The sequence below is a fragment of the Squalius cephalus genome, assembly GCF_949319135.1.
Source record: "Squalius cephalus genome assembly, chromosome: 18".
Classification (NCBI taxonomy): domain Eukaryota; kingdom Metazoa; phylum Chordata; class Actinopteri; order Cypriniformes; family Leuciscidae; genus Squalius; species Squalius cephalus.
This window is the reverse complement of record NC_137139.1, coordinates 22,638,064-22,653,533: the sequence shown is the minus strand read 5'-3', so window position 1 is coordinate 22,653,533 and position 15,470 is coordinate 22,638,064. Positions and strand designations below refer to the sequence as shown.

The following is a 15,470-nucleotide window of genomic DNA, read 5'->3' as shown; positions in this document are numbered from 1 at the left end:
AAAATGCAAATGTTTTATAATCATTTGCTGTCTGTTTTTCTCCACTTAGTGAAAATGTTGGTGATCTTCTCAACTACACGGCTATCTTAGAACACAACACCGCCAGCAAGAGCACATGTGCTACCTTTAGAAACATGGTGGGTGATGGTGAAAAATAGATGGATTTGCCCTGTTCTGTCACAAACAGCTCATTGAGAGTGTTATTTTTTTTTTGCTTTATCTTGTCGTCATATCGATATTGTCATGTAAAGGTAATGTTTTTGAGAAAAATCACTCTAATAAGACATGTTTTCTCCTCTTCAGTCCATAAAGAAGATCAAACGAGCTGACAGGAAAGGCTCTGAATCAGTGACGGAGGAAAAGTTTGCTTTGTTGTTCAACACCGAAATAACCATCACAGGCTGTGAGAGCCCTTATGCCATTCAGGTGGTTGCCCCTCTTCTTTTACTGATTTATATAATATATAATTATATATTATACAGTTAAACCAAAAATTAATCAGACACCAGATATAATGTTTGATATTTTTTTACTAGTGGGTGCAGGACACTATAGTTCATTTATGTAAGTGAGGATAGCAAAATAAAGTAAACTGTGACATTATACTCAAAGATTCTTCATACTGTGGACTACCAGTAAAATGTATACAAATTTGGGAACAAAGATTATTCAGACACTTTGTCCTGACCATGTTTTGCTTAAGTGTTGTTTCTTTAATAATTGCTAATGCGACATTTTTACACCACGGACTGAACAAAATTAAGCATTGCTTGCTAATTGGTTGACCTAAATTGATATTATCTAATTGTGTACTTATATTTAACAGCTGACAGCAATTCAACCTTATTCATTTGTGAGACAGTGTAACAGAAGGATCGCCAAAACCAGTGAAATATCAACTGATTTGATAACTCTTAGTTCTTGTCATATTTTATTACCATTTTCTAAACTATAGCGAATAAACTGATAATGTGAGAAATGTTGAAGATGTCTGAATAAACTTTGGGTTGACTGTATGTGTATATATATAAATAGTCTGAGTGTGTTTTGCAGTATAAACCCACCAATAATCATGATGTACTTATGTAATTAGTGTTAGTGACAATAAGAGTATAATTACCTGTAAAATATTTGGTAACACTTTTAAATGAGGTTTCATTTGTAACATTAGTTTATATATTAATTAACATGAACTAGCCACAAGCAATACATTTGTTACCATATTTGTTAATGTTTGTTAATGTTATTTAATAAAAATACAGCTGTTCGTTGTTTGTTCGTTACTTCACAGTGCATTAACTAATATAAACAAATACAACTTTTGATTTTATTAATGTATTAGTAAATGTTGAAATTAACATTAACAAAGATAAGTAAATGCTGTAGACTTGCAGTTAAATATAACTTCATGTTAATTGATGTAGTTAACAAGTTGTAACTTATGAAACCTTGTAAAGTGTTACCAAATATTTTTGTGCATAATTACTGAAATTGTGGTTCTTGTCCCCCTTGCACAAGGCAATGGTAACTCCAACATAGGCAAGGCAGGCAAGGCAAGACAGGAGGAGCTCTAGGACTGACTCACAGGGTAACCTCGATTTCACTGCCCAATCAATCCGCACCCAAAGATTTGTTCAGAAACTCTAGGAATGGAATCGATCCAGTCCGCACCCCAAATGAACCTCGAGTTCATACATAGAAATACTCATGATTCTGCTTTGCTGAAAAAATGCAGAATTGTGTTAGACACTAGCTTGTATATTAGCACACTAGCTTGTGAAATCGTTAAAATCGTTGAAATAAGACAAAAATGGAAGCAGTGTTATTTTAGTATCATTCAGATATATAGTGTTTATTAATATTTTGAATTAGTTTTTATTTTTATATTTTCTGGTTTCATTTTAATTTTAGTTAAAGGTTTAGTAATTTTCTTGGTTTTATTTTTATATGTTATCTAATTTTTTTTATTTTTTTTTATTTCAGTTTTAGTTTTATTTATTTTAGTGCTTGTCTCACTAAGTTTTGAGTATGCACAAACCTATTGGACGTAGCACTAAATGACTCTACGGAGCTTAGCTCAGAGTCAAAAGCGTGTCACCCCCAGGGCACATCCTATGTGACCTGCAAAAGTTATATAGTAGCACTACTCCCAAGCCCAAATTGTCAGGCGTTAGTGAAAAACCCCAAGCTGCTTTGCTTCATAGCAAGGGAACTACACCTTCCTCCCTACCTTGCGGGCCAGGCCTCAGCCAGAAGCCCAAGAGCAGGGCTATAATGGGGGGCACTTAAGGCCCCACTTACTGTCAGAGGGACTCTTCATTGCCCACATAACTTAATACACTCAGCATCAACCCCTAGATCCAGCAGGTGAGGGCGCAGGATGTCCTCAGACAAGCGACCACTCTCTAACACCTCGCTAAATGCATGAGCGTGTTAGTATCCATCATAAAGTTTTACTGCCCTCAGAGAGAGTGATTAATTTTTAATTTTTTTAAACAAAATATACTGATATAAATCTGCACTCCAAAAAATGCTGGGTAAAAAACAACCCAGTTTTGGTTATTTGGCAACCCAGCACTGTTGACTATATTGCTGACTAAAGATGAACATTTATTTATAAGCAATTTTAACATCCAACTGAATTAGATTATGACGAATAAAAATCAGTTTATTTATTCAAGGAAAAATGCGTTTTTATCATGCGAGACGACCAATGCTGACTGACTGACGCATTTATCTGACTGACATCTCATCCCTGTATGTTGCGTTGCATTAAATAAAATGATTTACAGTAAAGACTTTATAGAGGAAAGAAAATGTAAACAAACCATTTTACCGAAGATATGCACCAATTTGGCGGCATGGAGAACTGCTCTCTCCTGACGAGGATGCCTCACCCTGCAAAAGATAGCTGGTCATCGTAATTAACCCTCCGTATTCAAATCATTTGAATGTGGAAAAGGAGAAATACAGGCTGAATATGGCCTCTTCTATGATCTCTCCACCTCAGTGTGCAGATCTGGAAGAAACAGCAGGCTCGTGGGACAAACATGGCCCACCAGGAATCGCTCATCGAGTCTAGCCCAAATCACTTTCTTCTGTTTCTCACACGACCAAGCTTCAACCTGGCCCTGGCCAGTACATCCAGCAATTCCCTGTATGCGGGCCTCACGGAAGGAGAGGGCACTCTCTACATCCCCTCTAGCTACATCTATTTCCTCAGAGCTAGATGGCACCAGCAACATGCTCTCTGCTAGATCGAAAGATAGAATGGGCTTCCTGATCTAGCAGATCGTTAGAGCTGGCAAACGAGGACTGAGAAAGCGAAATTCTTTGACCTGTGATCCCCACTATTTAAGTAAGCAACAGCAGGACCCGAACCGCGAAGTGCATATGGTTGTTCCTCATCTCTCGAGAAGAAGGCAAAGCGTGAGAGGAGCTTCTTCACTGTGAACGCATGCCTCAAGTGCTAGAAGCACATGCTCTGTTCCCAAGCAAACAACGCAAAGATCGTGGGTATGCGCAGGTGTCATGAAACGCGCTTTTTAAAGCACGTGCTGCTTGGTTTATCCATAGTTTGTCTTTGATTATCACCTGCAACTAGCAAAACGGCTCCTGAAGACAAAAAAGGCTGAGGACGTGTAAAACAGGCACCCTTTTATACTCATGGGCACTCGTCCGCCAAAGAATCTTGCTGTGATGTTACACGTGCCTCAGACACCGGTCACGCTTAAGTTAATTACAATAACCCAATAGTTGGCAGAGTTTGCTTTATTTGCATTAAATTCTGTGATGACGAAATCCTGGAGGGACTGATGTATATAAAATGTGTGGTGACAGTAATAACTGATTGTCTTATTCTTCTCCCAGACAATCACTCTTCCTGTGGTTGTAATTGTACATGGTAGTCAGGAAATCAATGCTATGGCGACCATCATATGGGACTGCGCCTTCTCTGAGCCTGTGAGTAACACAGAACAACCACACAACAGCTCTTTTGGTGTCCTGTTGTCAACCCTCTTCAATGTTTTAACAAATAGGCAACATGTGCCTTGTGTTGTGCTGAATTCAGAACAGGATACCGTTCGTCATTCCGGAGCGTGTGCCCTGGAAGCAGATGTGTGAAGCTCTTAACAGTAAGTTCATGTCTGAGGTGCAGACGCAGCGGGCCTTGGACAGATACAACCTTCACTTTCTTGCACAGAAGATCTTTGACCAGCCAGACATTGCTGAAGATTTCGGAAATATACCGGTGTCCTGGGCTCAATTCAACAAGGTGCCACTAACTTGCATTTTGCACTTTGTTTACGTACATTGATTTACAATATTATGAGCATGTGTTGTTTAACAGCAAACTAGTTGATTATTTTTCTTAGTTATGCTTTAATTAGCTCTCTGACCGTATTTACATAGTGAAACAATGTTGGATAAGATTTTTCCATGCTGTCTCGAGACCTCTAAACAAAATAAAAAAGAGTCTAGAGATCCTAGCACCTAATAAAAAAAAAATGTTATTGTAGATAACATTCACAGAAGGTTTGACTGGCGAATTGGTGTGAATAATTATTTCTGTGACTGTTTTAACACAGGAAGTTCTGCCTGGTCGAAACTTCACCTTCTGGCAGTGGTTTGAAGGGGTGATTGATCTTACGAAGAAATGCCTGAGAGACTATTGGAGTGAAGGGTACATTTACACTTCCTCAGTTAGTTTACCATTTAATGAGAACTAGACTAGATAACTAAAGAGAACTACTATAGAAATCTACTTCTCATTGCCCCTGCAGATTGATCTTTGGCTTCATTGGAAAACATCATCTCCATGTCCTCCTCCAAAACAAGCCCAACGGCACCTTTCTTTTGCGCTTTAGTGACTCAGAAATGGGTGGCATCACCATTGCCTATGTGGGTCCCACTGATAGTAAGTCTCAAATATTTATACTGTACGATACACTACTGTTCAAAAGAAGTCCCTTATGCTCAAACGTTTAATTTATTTGAAGTTGGCATGAAATGAAAATTCGCCCTATCTATTTTCTAAGTGCATGTTATAGATCTTATTGTAAATGATTTACAAATGAATTTTTAATCAAAAAGTACTGCATCTTCTGTCAGACTTCTTTCTAGTTATATATGCAAGAATTCCCCAATCATTTTAGTCTGCTTAAACCCACCCCTGCAAGCTTGTCTTCATCTTTCTCCGCCAAGTCTTTTGTCTTTACTGAAAAACACATAAATTTACAACTAATTTCCAACATTGAATCGCCTAATGCAGTCCCATGCAAAGCATGCTGGGAACTACAGATCTACTGCTCTGTTAGTTAAGTCAACAAAAATGATTCCCAACAGAACATGATTACGTTAGTAAAATATGTACTAATGTGAGTGGATTGAGATAAAATGTTCAAGAACTGTGTCATTTAAAAGTAATAACATGTATGTCATTGTTGTTTCTGCTCAGATGGAGGCAGGAAAATCCAGAATATCCAACCTTTCACCAAGAAGGATCTGGACTCAGCTGGCCTTGGTGACCGCATACGGGATATTAGTTGCATCAGTTATGTGTATCCAGACTTTGTAAAGACCGAAGTATTTAAGAAATTCTTTACAGGCAAGTAATAGGATCTTTTAAAGATAATATCTATATTTTAAGGTTTCACCAAAAAAGAGAAAATGCACAAAATGTATCTGTATATTTGAATATTTCTTTAAAAAGTATGCATAACAGAAACAGTCCAATATTTATGCTTCTGTTTTCTTGTGTCCTGAAACAGTGCTTTCCCCCCCTAATCCTGATGGATACCTGCCATTCAAACTAACAACAGTAGTCAACCCGTAAGTCAAATTTTTGCTGTAAATGTATATCACGTTTCAAAGATTTTATAAAGTGAAGCATAATTGAATGAGCACAGAGCCATTTTCTTATGTTAACAACGATAACTTGGGGTATATATAGAGAACTGCTTCTATATTAGGACAGGGAAATAACTATTTCTATATTAGGACAGCAAAATAACTAAAACAATAATTATGTTTTCTTTCATGATAAGAGGAGACCTTAGCTCCTCCACTCCCAGCATACCACCTCAGACTGACCTCCCGCAGGATTTCTATGACCAATCTATGGTCCCAGGCTATGGAACAAACATGTGTGTATTGGAGCAATCAGATCTTCAATGAAACAATCAAACAGCCACAGATGTACACATTGCTGCAGTATAGATATTTTTAAGTCTTAATTGTGTGGTGTTTAAAATACCTCTTTTCTCTCCACAGGAATCCGAGTCATTTCTCTCCGTAAGTATAATTATACTTTGGCTTCGGAAGTTCATTCACATCTGTCTGCTCGTGGATCATGTAGGAATGGAAATGTCGATCATATTAATGGGCATATTAAGCTTAAAAGAGCTCACAATCTTTATCACATTGCTAAGCTAACAACAAAATACTTTAAGCACACACACACACTAAATAAAATGCACTACTGTTCAAAGTTTTTTTTAGGAAGTCTCTTAGGCTCACCATTGCTGGATTTATTTGATCAAAAATACAGTAAAAACTCTAATATTGAGAAATATTATTATAATTTAAAATAGCCATTTTTGTACTGTTTTTTAATTGTAAAATGTAATTTATTCTTGTAATGGTAAAGCTGAATTTTCAGCATCATTACTCCAGTCTTTAGTGTCACATGATCCTTTGGAAACCTTTTTTTTGGTGAAACCAAGACTCTTTGATGAATATAACCATTGCATTTGTTAAAGGAAAACTTTTAAAAGTCACTTTTGATCAATTGAATGCCTCCTTGCTGAATTAAATGGTTGATTTCTTTAATAAACAACAATGTTGACTGTTGTCGTTCTATTGCCCTTCCCAGGCATCCTAGTAATTGTACACCCACATATATGTCAGACCCCGTGTCTGTTACAGGATCAATCTACCCATCATCCATGTAAGTCACAGTCACATTAATGTTATATGCAAATCCCTTGTATTTAAGAAATGCATACAGGTTTGGAACGACATGAGTAAATGATGACAAAATTTTAATCTTTAGGTAAACTATAGCATTAATGTCTTGGCATCAATCACACAGCTGTTCTTTATTAACGTTCTCATCTTTCTTTATTCTATTACAGGCCACCAGATCCCTCAGATGAATCCATGGGCATGGATTCGCTGGAGGGAATTTTGGATCAGTTTGAGGTACATCATTAAGAGGTACACTCTGTTCTTGTTGGAGAAGGGCTATCAGATGGCTTGGGGCTCCATGAACTTCCAGACCAATTCACATTACCCATTTGTTATAAAAACAAGTGTATCTGTAGCGATGCATTTTTTTTCCTAAATCAATGGTCACGAATCAATGGACGTAGAGTGTCTTTTTTTGGGGTGGGGGGCGGGGGGTAGTTATCGCATGGATTGTATAACAACTAGGCATTGCACTCGCTTCCTCCCGCAAACAAAAAAACACACTAAACATGCAGTTTAAAGGACCAGTGTGTTTAACTCAATAATCATAGGGAATGTTTAATAGCAACTTGTATAATTTCTATGAGAAAGTAGGTGAAGTGTTGGCAAAAAGAGCTTTTGCGCATTAGCTTGTAGTACCTAAACTGCTTAGTCATTCCCTGTTTCGGTCTTTTGAATACTCTTCAAAGCAGCATTGTAACTGACAAGTGAAACTATCAAGTGGTTGTATTTTCCATTGACAGACCAAATAGAATAAACTCAAACATTTTTGTAGATCAGAAGTTGGTTTTTTTTATGACGATGATGATGCAGAAAAAAACTTATTAGTATATTTCAGTGTGGTTGTGTTACCAGAGTAGATTAAAGGGGATAGTTCACTTTGAAATTAAATTTTGGTATGTTTTAGCTTACCTCAAGGGCATCCAAGATGTAGGTGTCTTTTTTTCCACAGTAGTTTCAGTTTTGATATTTTTAAGTCAAACCGTTCTTGTCTGTCAGTCGTATAATGCAGGTCTATGGTCACCACCTCAAAGAGCATGCACAGAGTCCAAATTAAAACAATTCCCCATCGTCCAAATTAAACAATTCCCCATCGTAAGTACACATTGATGGCCTAAGACACGAAACGAGCGGTTTGTGTGAGAAAACGAACAGTATTTATATCGTTTTTACCTCTACACAACCACGTCCAAGTGATCTGAGGGGCGCGCGTGCTTCCTGGTGTGTGACGTATGCGCGCGTTCTGGCTTAGTCTGCGCAAGCGCCGGAAAGTGTACAAGAGGTAAAAACGATATAAATACTGTTCGTTTTCTCACACAAACCGCTCGTTTCGTGTCTTAGGCCATCAGTGTGTACTTACGATGGGGAATTGTTTAATTTGGACTTCTCTGTGCATGCTCTTTCAGATAGTGACCATAGACCTGCATTATATGACTGACAGACAAGAACAGTTTGACCTAAAAATATCAAAATTGAAACTACTGCGGAAACAAAGACACCTACATCTTGGATGCCCTTGAGGTAAGCTAAAACATACCAAAATTTAATTTCAAAGTGAACTATCCCTTTAACAATATTTTACTCAAGATGTCCTGAATGAGACAGATTGTTCAGGGCACAGACACCGATTTGGTGAGGTAAGCTGAAACGAATAGCATCACATGTCCTCTTTTAGACATACAGTAGGCATAGGTTTTATTAAACTATATGCAATTATTACTTTTGTACCATTTTCCATATAAACAGTTTTTCATTCGGCTGTTTTATTTGCATGAGTTGTTTGTAATGGCATTTTCAATATTCAGTATTCATATGATTCTACAGTCCGCTTTGGCTAGTAAAGCTAAAATCACAGTTTTATTAACTGGATATCACTTGTGAGTTTTACTTAACTCTGTCTTGTATCATTTGTTCCTTAATGCCGGGGACACACTTAACGACTAGCTGAAACATTCCAAGACTGAACTGAACACACTTATAGTAGATTTTAAACACCGATTGTGAGCACCGACTGAACGCAACTGTCTTTGATTCGGCGAGTTTGGGCATGATCAGTAGTAAGTATCAAATTACATTCATAATTGGCCTTACAGTCGTTAATTGTGTCCCCACCTTTAATCGCACCATATGATATATAACTAAATTTCGCAAACCTCTCATTACATCATTTATGAGTATGAATCATGTAAAATACATTTTGTGTGGACAAAATAACAGTAAGTTTTCATATAAAAAGTAGACGTAATACTGTCTCTACATACTCTACAGTGTTCTGTGTGTTCACCTCTTCTGTATTTAGTCCGTAATGCTATAAGTCATCAGCTTTCTTAAAATTTAAATGTAATATACATTTTCCTTTGCATAAACTGTGATTTTTTTTTTTTTTTTTTTTTTGCCATTCAACAATACTGTTCTATATCTTGTAAAATATAAATCTTTCATCTTAGTGCTTTGATTAGGAAAATATCAAATGGGATGTTTTTCAAAGGTACCATCTGTAACTGTCTGTATGTATTTAGTCCTTTTTGGGAAATACCACACAATTTCCTCTCTGTTGCCTATTCAGATGTTCTTTCTGTAGCTCTAATGGATGATTGTGCTAGATATACTCCTGCCTGATTATTGATCCTGAAGATTTCATCAAAATCTTGTTACCTGCCAAAGAAGAGCATAAAGCACTTAATGCATTTGTCATTAAAAAAATGTCAAAGTTGCAATTTTTTTTCATTTAATACATGTGACTAAATATGTAAAGCAGGTATATATGATTTTTTTCAAAGAAATATTCAAATTTCCATGTTAAAAATCTGATAAATAAAGTCAAAATACCATTCGAGACTCTTGCCTGATAATTCAATAGTTTTGGATTTCTACAGAATAAATGATTGTCTCATGTTTCATAAGAGTAAAAAATGATAATTTTGCGTTGAACGAAGATTACTGTTAATTTAAAGAGAGTAAAAAAATAAATAAAAAATTGTTCATGAAATAAGCACTGTGGCATTATTTCAGACTCCACCCTCATTAAATTACCAAAGAAGAGACAATTACTAACTTGAAATGATTATTTATACTCAGCTAGCTTCAACAGTCAAAAAAAGGTCATCTTTACATTTTACACAAGACTCTGATGACAAAATGATAACTGATTTTACAGAGCCCTATGGTGAGCCCTCTGGTCTCCCTTCAGTCAGATCTTGAACAACAAGACACTAGTAGAAGAGTGGAAAGAGTGCAGAGAGGAAAAGAGTGACAGAACACCTGGGTGGAGTAATTGCCTTTTCATTCTATCAGATCCAAATGCTACAAGAACATTAATGTGCATTTAAATCCAGACATCTCAGTCGCTCAGCAATCCTCTAATCGCAGGCCAATGAGGAAGAGGTGACTAAATTACCTTAACAAATCCCTCTCCATCTGTGAAAAACAGGAACGGTCACTGTATCCATTATGTTTTGAACCAATTTTGCTCATTAGTGAGGTTTTAAATTTCTTTTACAATGAATTACACAAATATTCTCTTGCCCGAGACAAAATATTATTGCTTTTGCCTAAGTTTAGCTATGTACACACAAAATAATGCCAAACCCACTAATCTAAACAGAAAATGTATGCATGCAGATTTATGGCAGAAAAAGTTCATTGAAAATGCCTGAATCAGTAGTTTTGAAAATGACATGGTTGAGGGGTTGGGGGGGATCAAGTGCTTGTATCAGGTAAAAGTTGTGGTATAACAATAGACTAGTTGAGTTTTGCGTGTTTATATATTTGTATATATTATGAATTATGTGTGACTGTGCTTCTTTTAAAGAAACACATACTGGGCGATTAGGCCACAGTTAAACGACACAACAGCTTGAGACAGACTAGAAGAGGGATCCAAATTCCCAAAGGATTTATGAAGCTTTTAGTCGTGAATGAACATCCACCTGACCCAAGATTTAAAGGAATGTTTCCTTCATTTTGGGAGATAGAAAAAAGAACATTGCATTGATACAAACACAAGGCGAATGGTGGAAATGGAAGAGCCAAACTGGAAAACACACACACACACACACACACACACCAAGCACAACTGAATAATGTCGACTGTAAGTAGAATGTAAAGAAATCTGTTGCAAAATGCTAATAATATTGTACACGTGTCACATCTCTGAAAAATCAAAGAAAAAATAAACTGAAATGAAATGAATGTGTGAGATTTAAACCCTGTGAAACTGGAAAGCATGCAGAAGTCCACTTCTAGCGTAGTTCACTCTTAGTAGACTAGAAACGACAGAGGTGCCCCTGAGCGGCGTTAGCCACCTGATCTCGCTCCCTATACCTGGAGGTACAGAGCGCAGTCCTCAGCAGGAAGTCCTCATCTTACCCTCATTCTTAGTCCTTGGGAAGGGGTTATAGTGTCTCGATTGCCTTTGGAAGTGTGTGTGTGATCCTCCCCATGGCAAACTTTGTTGGTATGTTGGAGGTGTGTGAAGATGAGGTGTGTGAAATGATCGAACGTATATGATGCTTCAGGGATTCAAAGTTTCCTGGCAGTGTTTATAAGGCTTGTGTTTTGAGCTCAATCGGTTCTCCTCTGGTCTCCTGCTGGGCTTCGGCCTCGGGAGGCCGGTCGCCCTTGAGCGTGGCCAGTCGCTCGGACAGACCGCGCATGCGTGGAAAGAGCATGAAGTCGTACAGCAGGGCGCCCATAGCACCGCCGATCATAGGGCCCACCCAGTAGACCTACCAGAACAGACAGAAAACTGTAACGTTTATGACTCAATACGCAAAATGTTTCTTCATCCGAATATGATGGAAATGTGCCTCACCCAATGGTTAATAAAGTTCCTAAACAGCACAGCAGGGGCAAAAGACCTGGCAGGGTTCATTCCAGCTCCAGTGTAATACATCTGCAATGAGATTCATGTCAAGTCAAGTCAAGTCTTTGTGTTACACGTGAGAAATAAGGGCATACCATTTTGGAGGAGCAGGAGTAAATTATGACAAAATTTTCATTTTAAGGTGAACGATCCCAGCTAATTACTTAATAACGTGCGCTAAGCAAGTAAATCTCACCTGAAGTTTTTTATGCATTTACTCTTTGTTAACATTTTAGTGCTGTTTTGCATTGGAAAATATGGGCCATGAGGCAAAAACCAATGCACAAGCACTGTTTTTAAGACTGAATCTGTCCTGTGGATGATGGCCTCTTACCCCCAGCAGGTGACCCAAAAGCACTGAGAAACCAATGGACAGGGCAGCAGACCCCAGTCGCCCGTTTCGCCTCTCATCCGTCACAGCGAAGACACAGACTACGAGTTGCAGAGTCAGGAATATCTCTATGGTGGTGGCCATTCCCACACTGATGCCTGGCTGAAGCTGAAAGCATATATACGCCCAAAAAATTATCCAAAATACATTTATTGTCCACTATTATTTTCATGTTTTTTAACATCTCTGGTTTAAACCATCAGTTTTTATCACTTGTAAATAAGCCATTATTTTAACTAATGAACTCACTGATTCAAATGCACCCTCTTACCGTGTTCAGGGCCAGATTGCCTCTCATATTGCTTGGCGTGACCCCATACAGCACAGCGGCTCCAGCCAGCGCGCCCAAGCACTGAGCACAGATGTAGAAGAAAGCACGAAACAGGGACATCTGGGAGCCAATCAGGTAGGCGAACGTGACGGCTGGGTTGATGTGGCCACCGCTGATGTGGCCGATGGACTGGATGAGTGTAGCGGCTGCCAGCCCGAAGCAGAAGGCGACTTGGAGCACGTTGTGTGGCCCGGTGGTCCAACGCAGAGCTGCTCCCAGCCCGAAGAACACAAAGAACATGGTGCCGTAGAACTCGGCAAACACAGCCCGCCAAAAAGACATGGACCGGAACTCCCACATGGCTGCTATAACTCAGAGGCGATGCCAAAAATAATGGAGGGACTTGAGAGTGAGAAGGAGAAGAACCTCCAAGAGCTTCCTCTCAGATCTGGATGTGTTCCCTTTGAACACAAAGGCGTATAAACTATGGAAAACCAAGCATAAATGCCTCTAACCTACAAAGAAGTTCGCGTGAAAAGCAGCCCTGCTTCACAAGACTGAAATCATTTGCTCCGTTAACTTCTATCTTGTGGTTTTTGTCATAAAACCTTAAGTGTGAAACTGGCAGGTGATCTCTGCATCTACGTGAAAGTTCGAGATGATATTTAATAAAAGAACACGGATAGACAAATGATGAGCATGTCCTGCAGACATTCAACCTCTCTGATGGGAAAGTGAGAGGCCACAGGGGTATTTATAACGACCGTGACCCTCAGTGACACTATAATCCTTTGGCTGAATTGTGGGAGGGGGCTGCAGAAAAAACAACAAATCAAATCAAAAAGTTCTTAACCCTTTTCTGTCCTGCGCTCCCTTTTAGCTCACGATCATCACCGTAAAGCTTACAATATTTTTGCCATTGTGGAACGGTGAAATGTTAAACGAATCTTGGTGGGAAATGTAACTTTCAACTTAGTTTTCAACTAAAAATAAACATCTCAAACTGAAGGAGAAAAGTCATAAAAGACATTAATGAAAATGTTCAGAAATATAAATGTTTTAACAGCAGGCGAAAGGGAAATGGTGTATTTTTAAGACGTGGGAACATGATGACATTTAAAAGAACAGCTGCTGAGAATCACTGTCACATCCCATCCCAGCCCACAACAGAGAACAGTGTTTAGGAACTGCCTCTTCTCTGGCCCCGGCTACAACACTAGGGCCCCAAAAAGGGTCTAGAGCCCTTCACAGTGTGGATTAAGTGCTGACACAAAGAAACAAACCCTCTCATACAACAGAAGGAAGCCTCACATGGATGTAACCTATCATAACTAACACTCCACATGCACAGGACAAAAAAGTCTATGGGGGTTTTAGCAACAACATCAAAATAAAATAACACAATTAAATATCACATATGAGGCTGTATATGCACGCAATGCATAAATGTAAATATAATATTTGCCAGATGTTTTATTCTTCTTCAGTTTCAAATAAAATAATACATTAATAATATAATATTTGGCAGATGATTTTATTCAAAGTGATACACATTGCATTTAAAATACAGATTTCTATGTTAAGCTTTGGATAAATGCATCTGACAAATGCATTTTAGTACACATTGTATCATTTCAAACACTTTGCTTGTGGTATTTAATAGTTGTGTCATCATCAACGCGCAGCATACCACACAAATCGCATGCTTGTGAAACCATTTTTACTGTAACCGCAAGAAATAGTGACTTTTCCACAGCACACAATGAGGGCTTTGCCGTAGCACCGCCATTGCCTGGTCAGGGCAGAGCCAGTTGGTTCTGTGCAGAACTGATTAGGCAGAGTTTTACATTGTGTGTGCTGGCGGGACTGCTGGCCTGAGGCCCATTAAAGCTCTGGAAAATCCATGTTTGGTGGCAGGAGGTGATAGTGGGGCGAGGGCAACACTGAGCCTCTTCTCTGGGCAATCACGGTGAGCTAGTCTAGTGAAAGGATACTGCTTCGCTTGTGCTTTTGCTCTTTCATTTGGGATGAACCAAAAATGCTGGCCGCAACAGTTTCTGTTGCCTTTGATTCAATTTTTTGTGTGTGTGCGCGCGTGTGGTCGGGCCATTGTCTCAAATGATAGGTGCTTTATTTGCAAATGTTACTAGAGCAAGAAGTGTGATAACTGGTCTAAAAGCCAAAGTGTAAACTATGTTTCTATACCAATTTTTCGAAAACATTGAATATCAGATTGCAAGTTCTTTCAGTTATAATCTTTTCAGTCATAGGCCTACTGTAGGCAATAAAATGTGGTCCTTTAAGGCAAAGCACTTCCTTTACCAAAGATGGGTATTAGCTAAGCATTCAAGATATCATATATCTGATTCCCTCTATATCCAATTTCATGTTTGGTGAGATAACCAACCAGGCCAGTTGCACTTTCTGTGGAAGCAGGTGATCCGGTTGGGTTGCAAGTTGCTCTGCAAGGCCGGCTCAGAGTAACCGACTTTGTGTACATCTATTGTGGGCAGGATTACTCCACGCCATTGCCTGCTCATGTGTCCGAAAGCCGCCTTTTGTCGCACAGGAGAGACAGCTTAAAACCGCTTGCGTGAGGACTTTTCTATTACCTCTGGTGCAGACTGCTGACACCAACACAACCCTCCACACCACCAGTGTCTTAAACAAAACGCTAGCTCAGGGAACTCAACCCCCTAAAATATTCCAGACCTTACAGATCAACTGTTGATCTGAACATACAGTCCCTCCAGATACCATTCATCCATCATTACATCTCCATCTGCTGTATTAAGTTATTTAGGGCAGTTATTAAGAAGAACCTGGTTTCATTTTGAATGCACAATAAACATCTCTGAAAGTCAGTTAAAACAGCATATGCTCATTACAAAAAAAAAAAAAAAAAAAAAAAGGATTTTCCTACCATACGAATATTTAAACATTTTTAAATTAAGAATATCAAAAATATCTATCA

General features: G+C 38.5%; 2 protein-coding genes across 4 annotated transcripts in view; one reads left to right on the top strand and one right to left on the bottom strand.

Moving 5' to 3' along the window:
- The window catches only part of stat6 (signal transducer and activator of transcription 6, interleukin-4 induced), a 34,878-nt gene extending 25,075 nt beyond the window's left edge, over positions 1-9,803 (top strand). Inside the window, exons 10-22 of one of the 3 annotated variants that reach the window (XR_013819033.1) lie at positions 50-137; positions 304-426; positions 3,871-3,963; positions 4,073-4,276; positions 4,590-4,684; positions 4,785-4,918; positions 5,459-5,608; positions 5,772-5,832; positions 6,048-6,146; positions 6,274-6,294; positions 6,875-6,949; positions 7,137-7,676; positions 8,525-9,800. Coding sequence is in view for 2 of the 3 variants with exons in the window: in XM_079849696.1 (XP_079705822.1) it covers positions 50-137; positions 304-426; positions 3,871-3,963; positions 4,073-4,276; positions 4,590-4,684; positions 4,785-4,918; positions 5,459-5,608; positions 5,772-5,832; positions 6,048-6,146; positions 6,274-6,294; positions 6,875-6,949; positions 7,137-7,215 (1,222 nt within the window). In the remaining variant the exon portion in view is untranslated. Of the gene's footprint in view, positions 1-49; positions 138-303; positions 427-3,870; positions 3,964-4,072; positions 4,277-4,589; positions 4,685-4,784; positions 4,919-5,458; positions 5,609-5,771; positions 5,833-6,047; positions 6,147-6,273; positions 6,295-6,874; positions 6,950-7,136 lie in introns of all 3 variants that reach the window. The other 2 variants (XM_079849696.1, XM_079849697.1) reach the window with 2 other exon arrangements.
- A 218-nt stretch (positions 9,804-10,021) lies between these two features.
- Positions 10,022-13,226, bottom strand: mipa (major intrinsic protein of lens fiber a). The gene is made up of 4 exons (XM_079849698.1): positions 12,497-13,226; positions 12,169-12,333; positions 11,784-11,864; positions 10,022-11,697 (listed from the first exon to the last, which is right to left on the bottom strand). Exons 1-4 carry the CDS (start codon positions 12,854-12,856, stop codon positions 11,512-11,514), a joined length of 792 nt encoding a protein of 263 aa, XP_079705824.1. The 5' UTR covers positions 12,857-13,226; the 3' UTR covers positions 10,022-11,511.
- Between the last annotated feature and the right edge of the window lie 2,244 nt (positions 13,227-15,470).

Coding starts and splice junctions, on each gene's coding strand:
- mipa (XM_079849698.1), bottom strand. CDS start 12,856: ATGTGGGAGTTCCGGTCCATGTCTTTTTGGCGGGCTGTGTTTGCCGAG. Junction 12,334..12,496: donor GCAATCTGGCCCTGAACACG/GTAAGAGGGTGC, acceptor ATATGCTTTCAG/CTTCAGCCAGGCATCAGTGT. Junction 11,865..12,168: donor TTTTGGGTCACCTGCTGGGG/GTAAGAGGCCAT, acceptor ATCTCATTGCAG/ATGTATTACACTGGAGCTGG.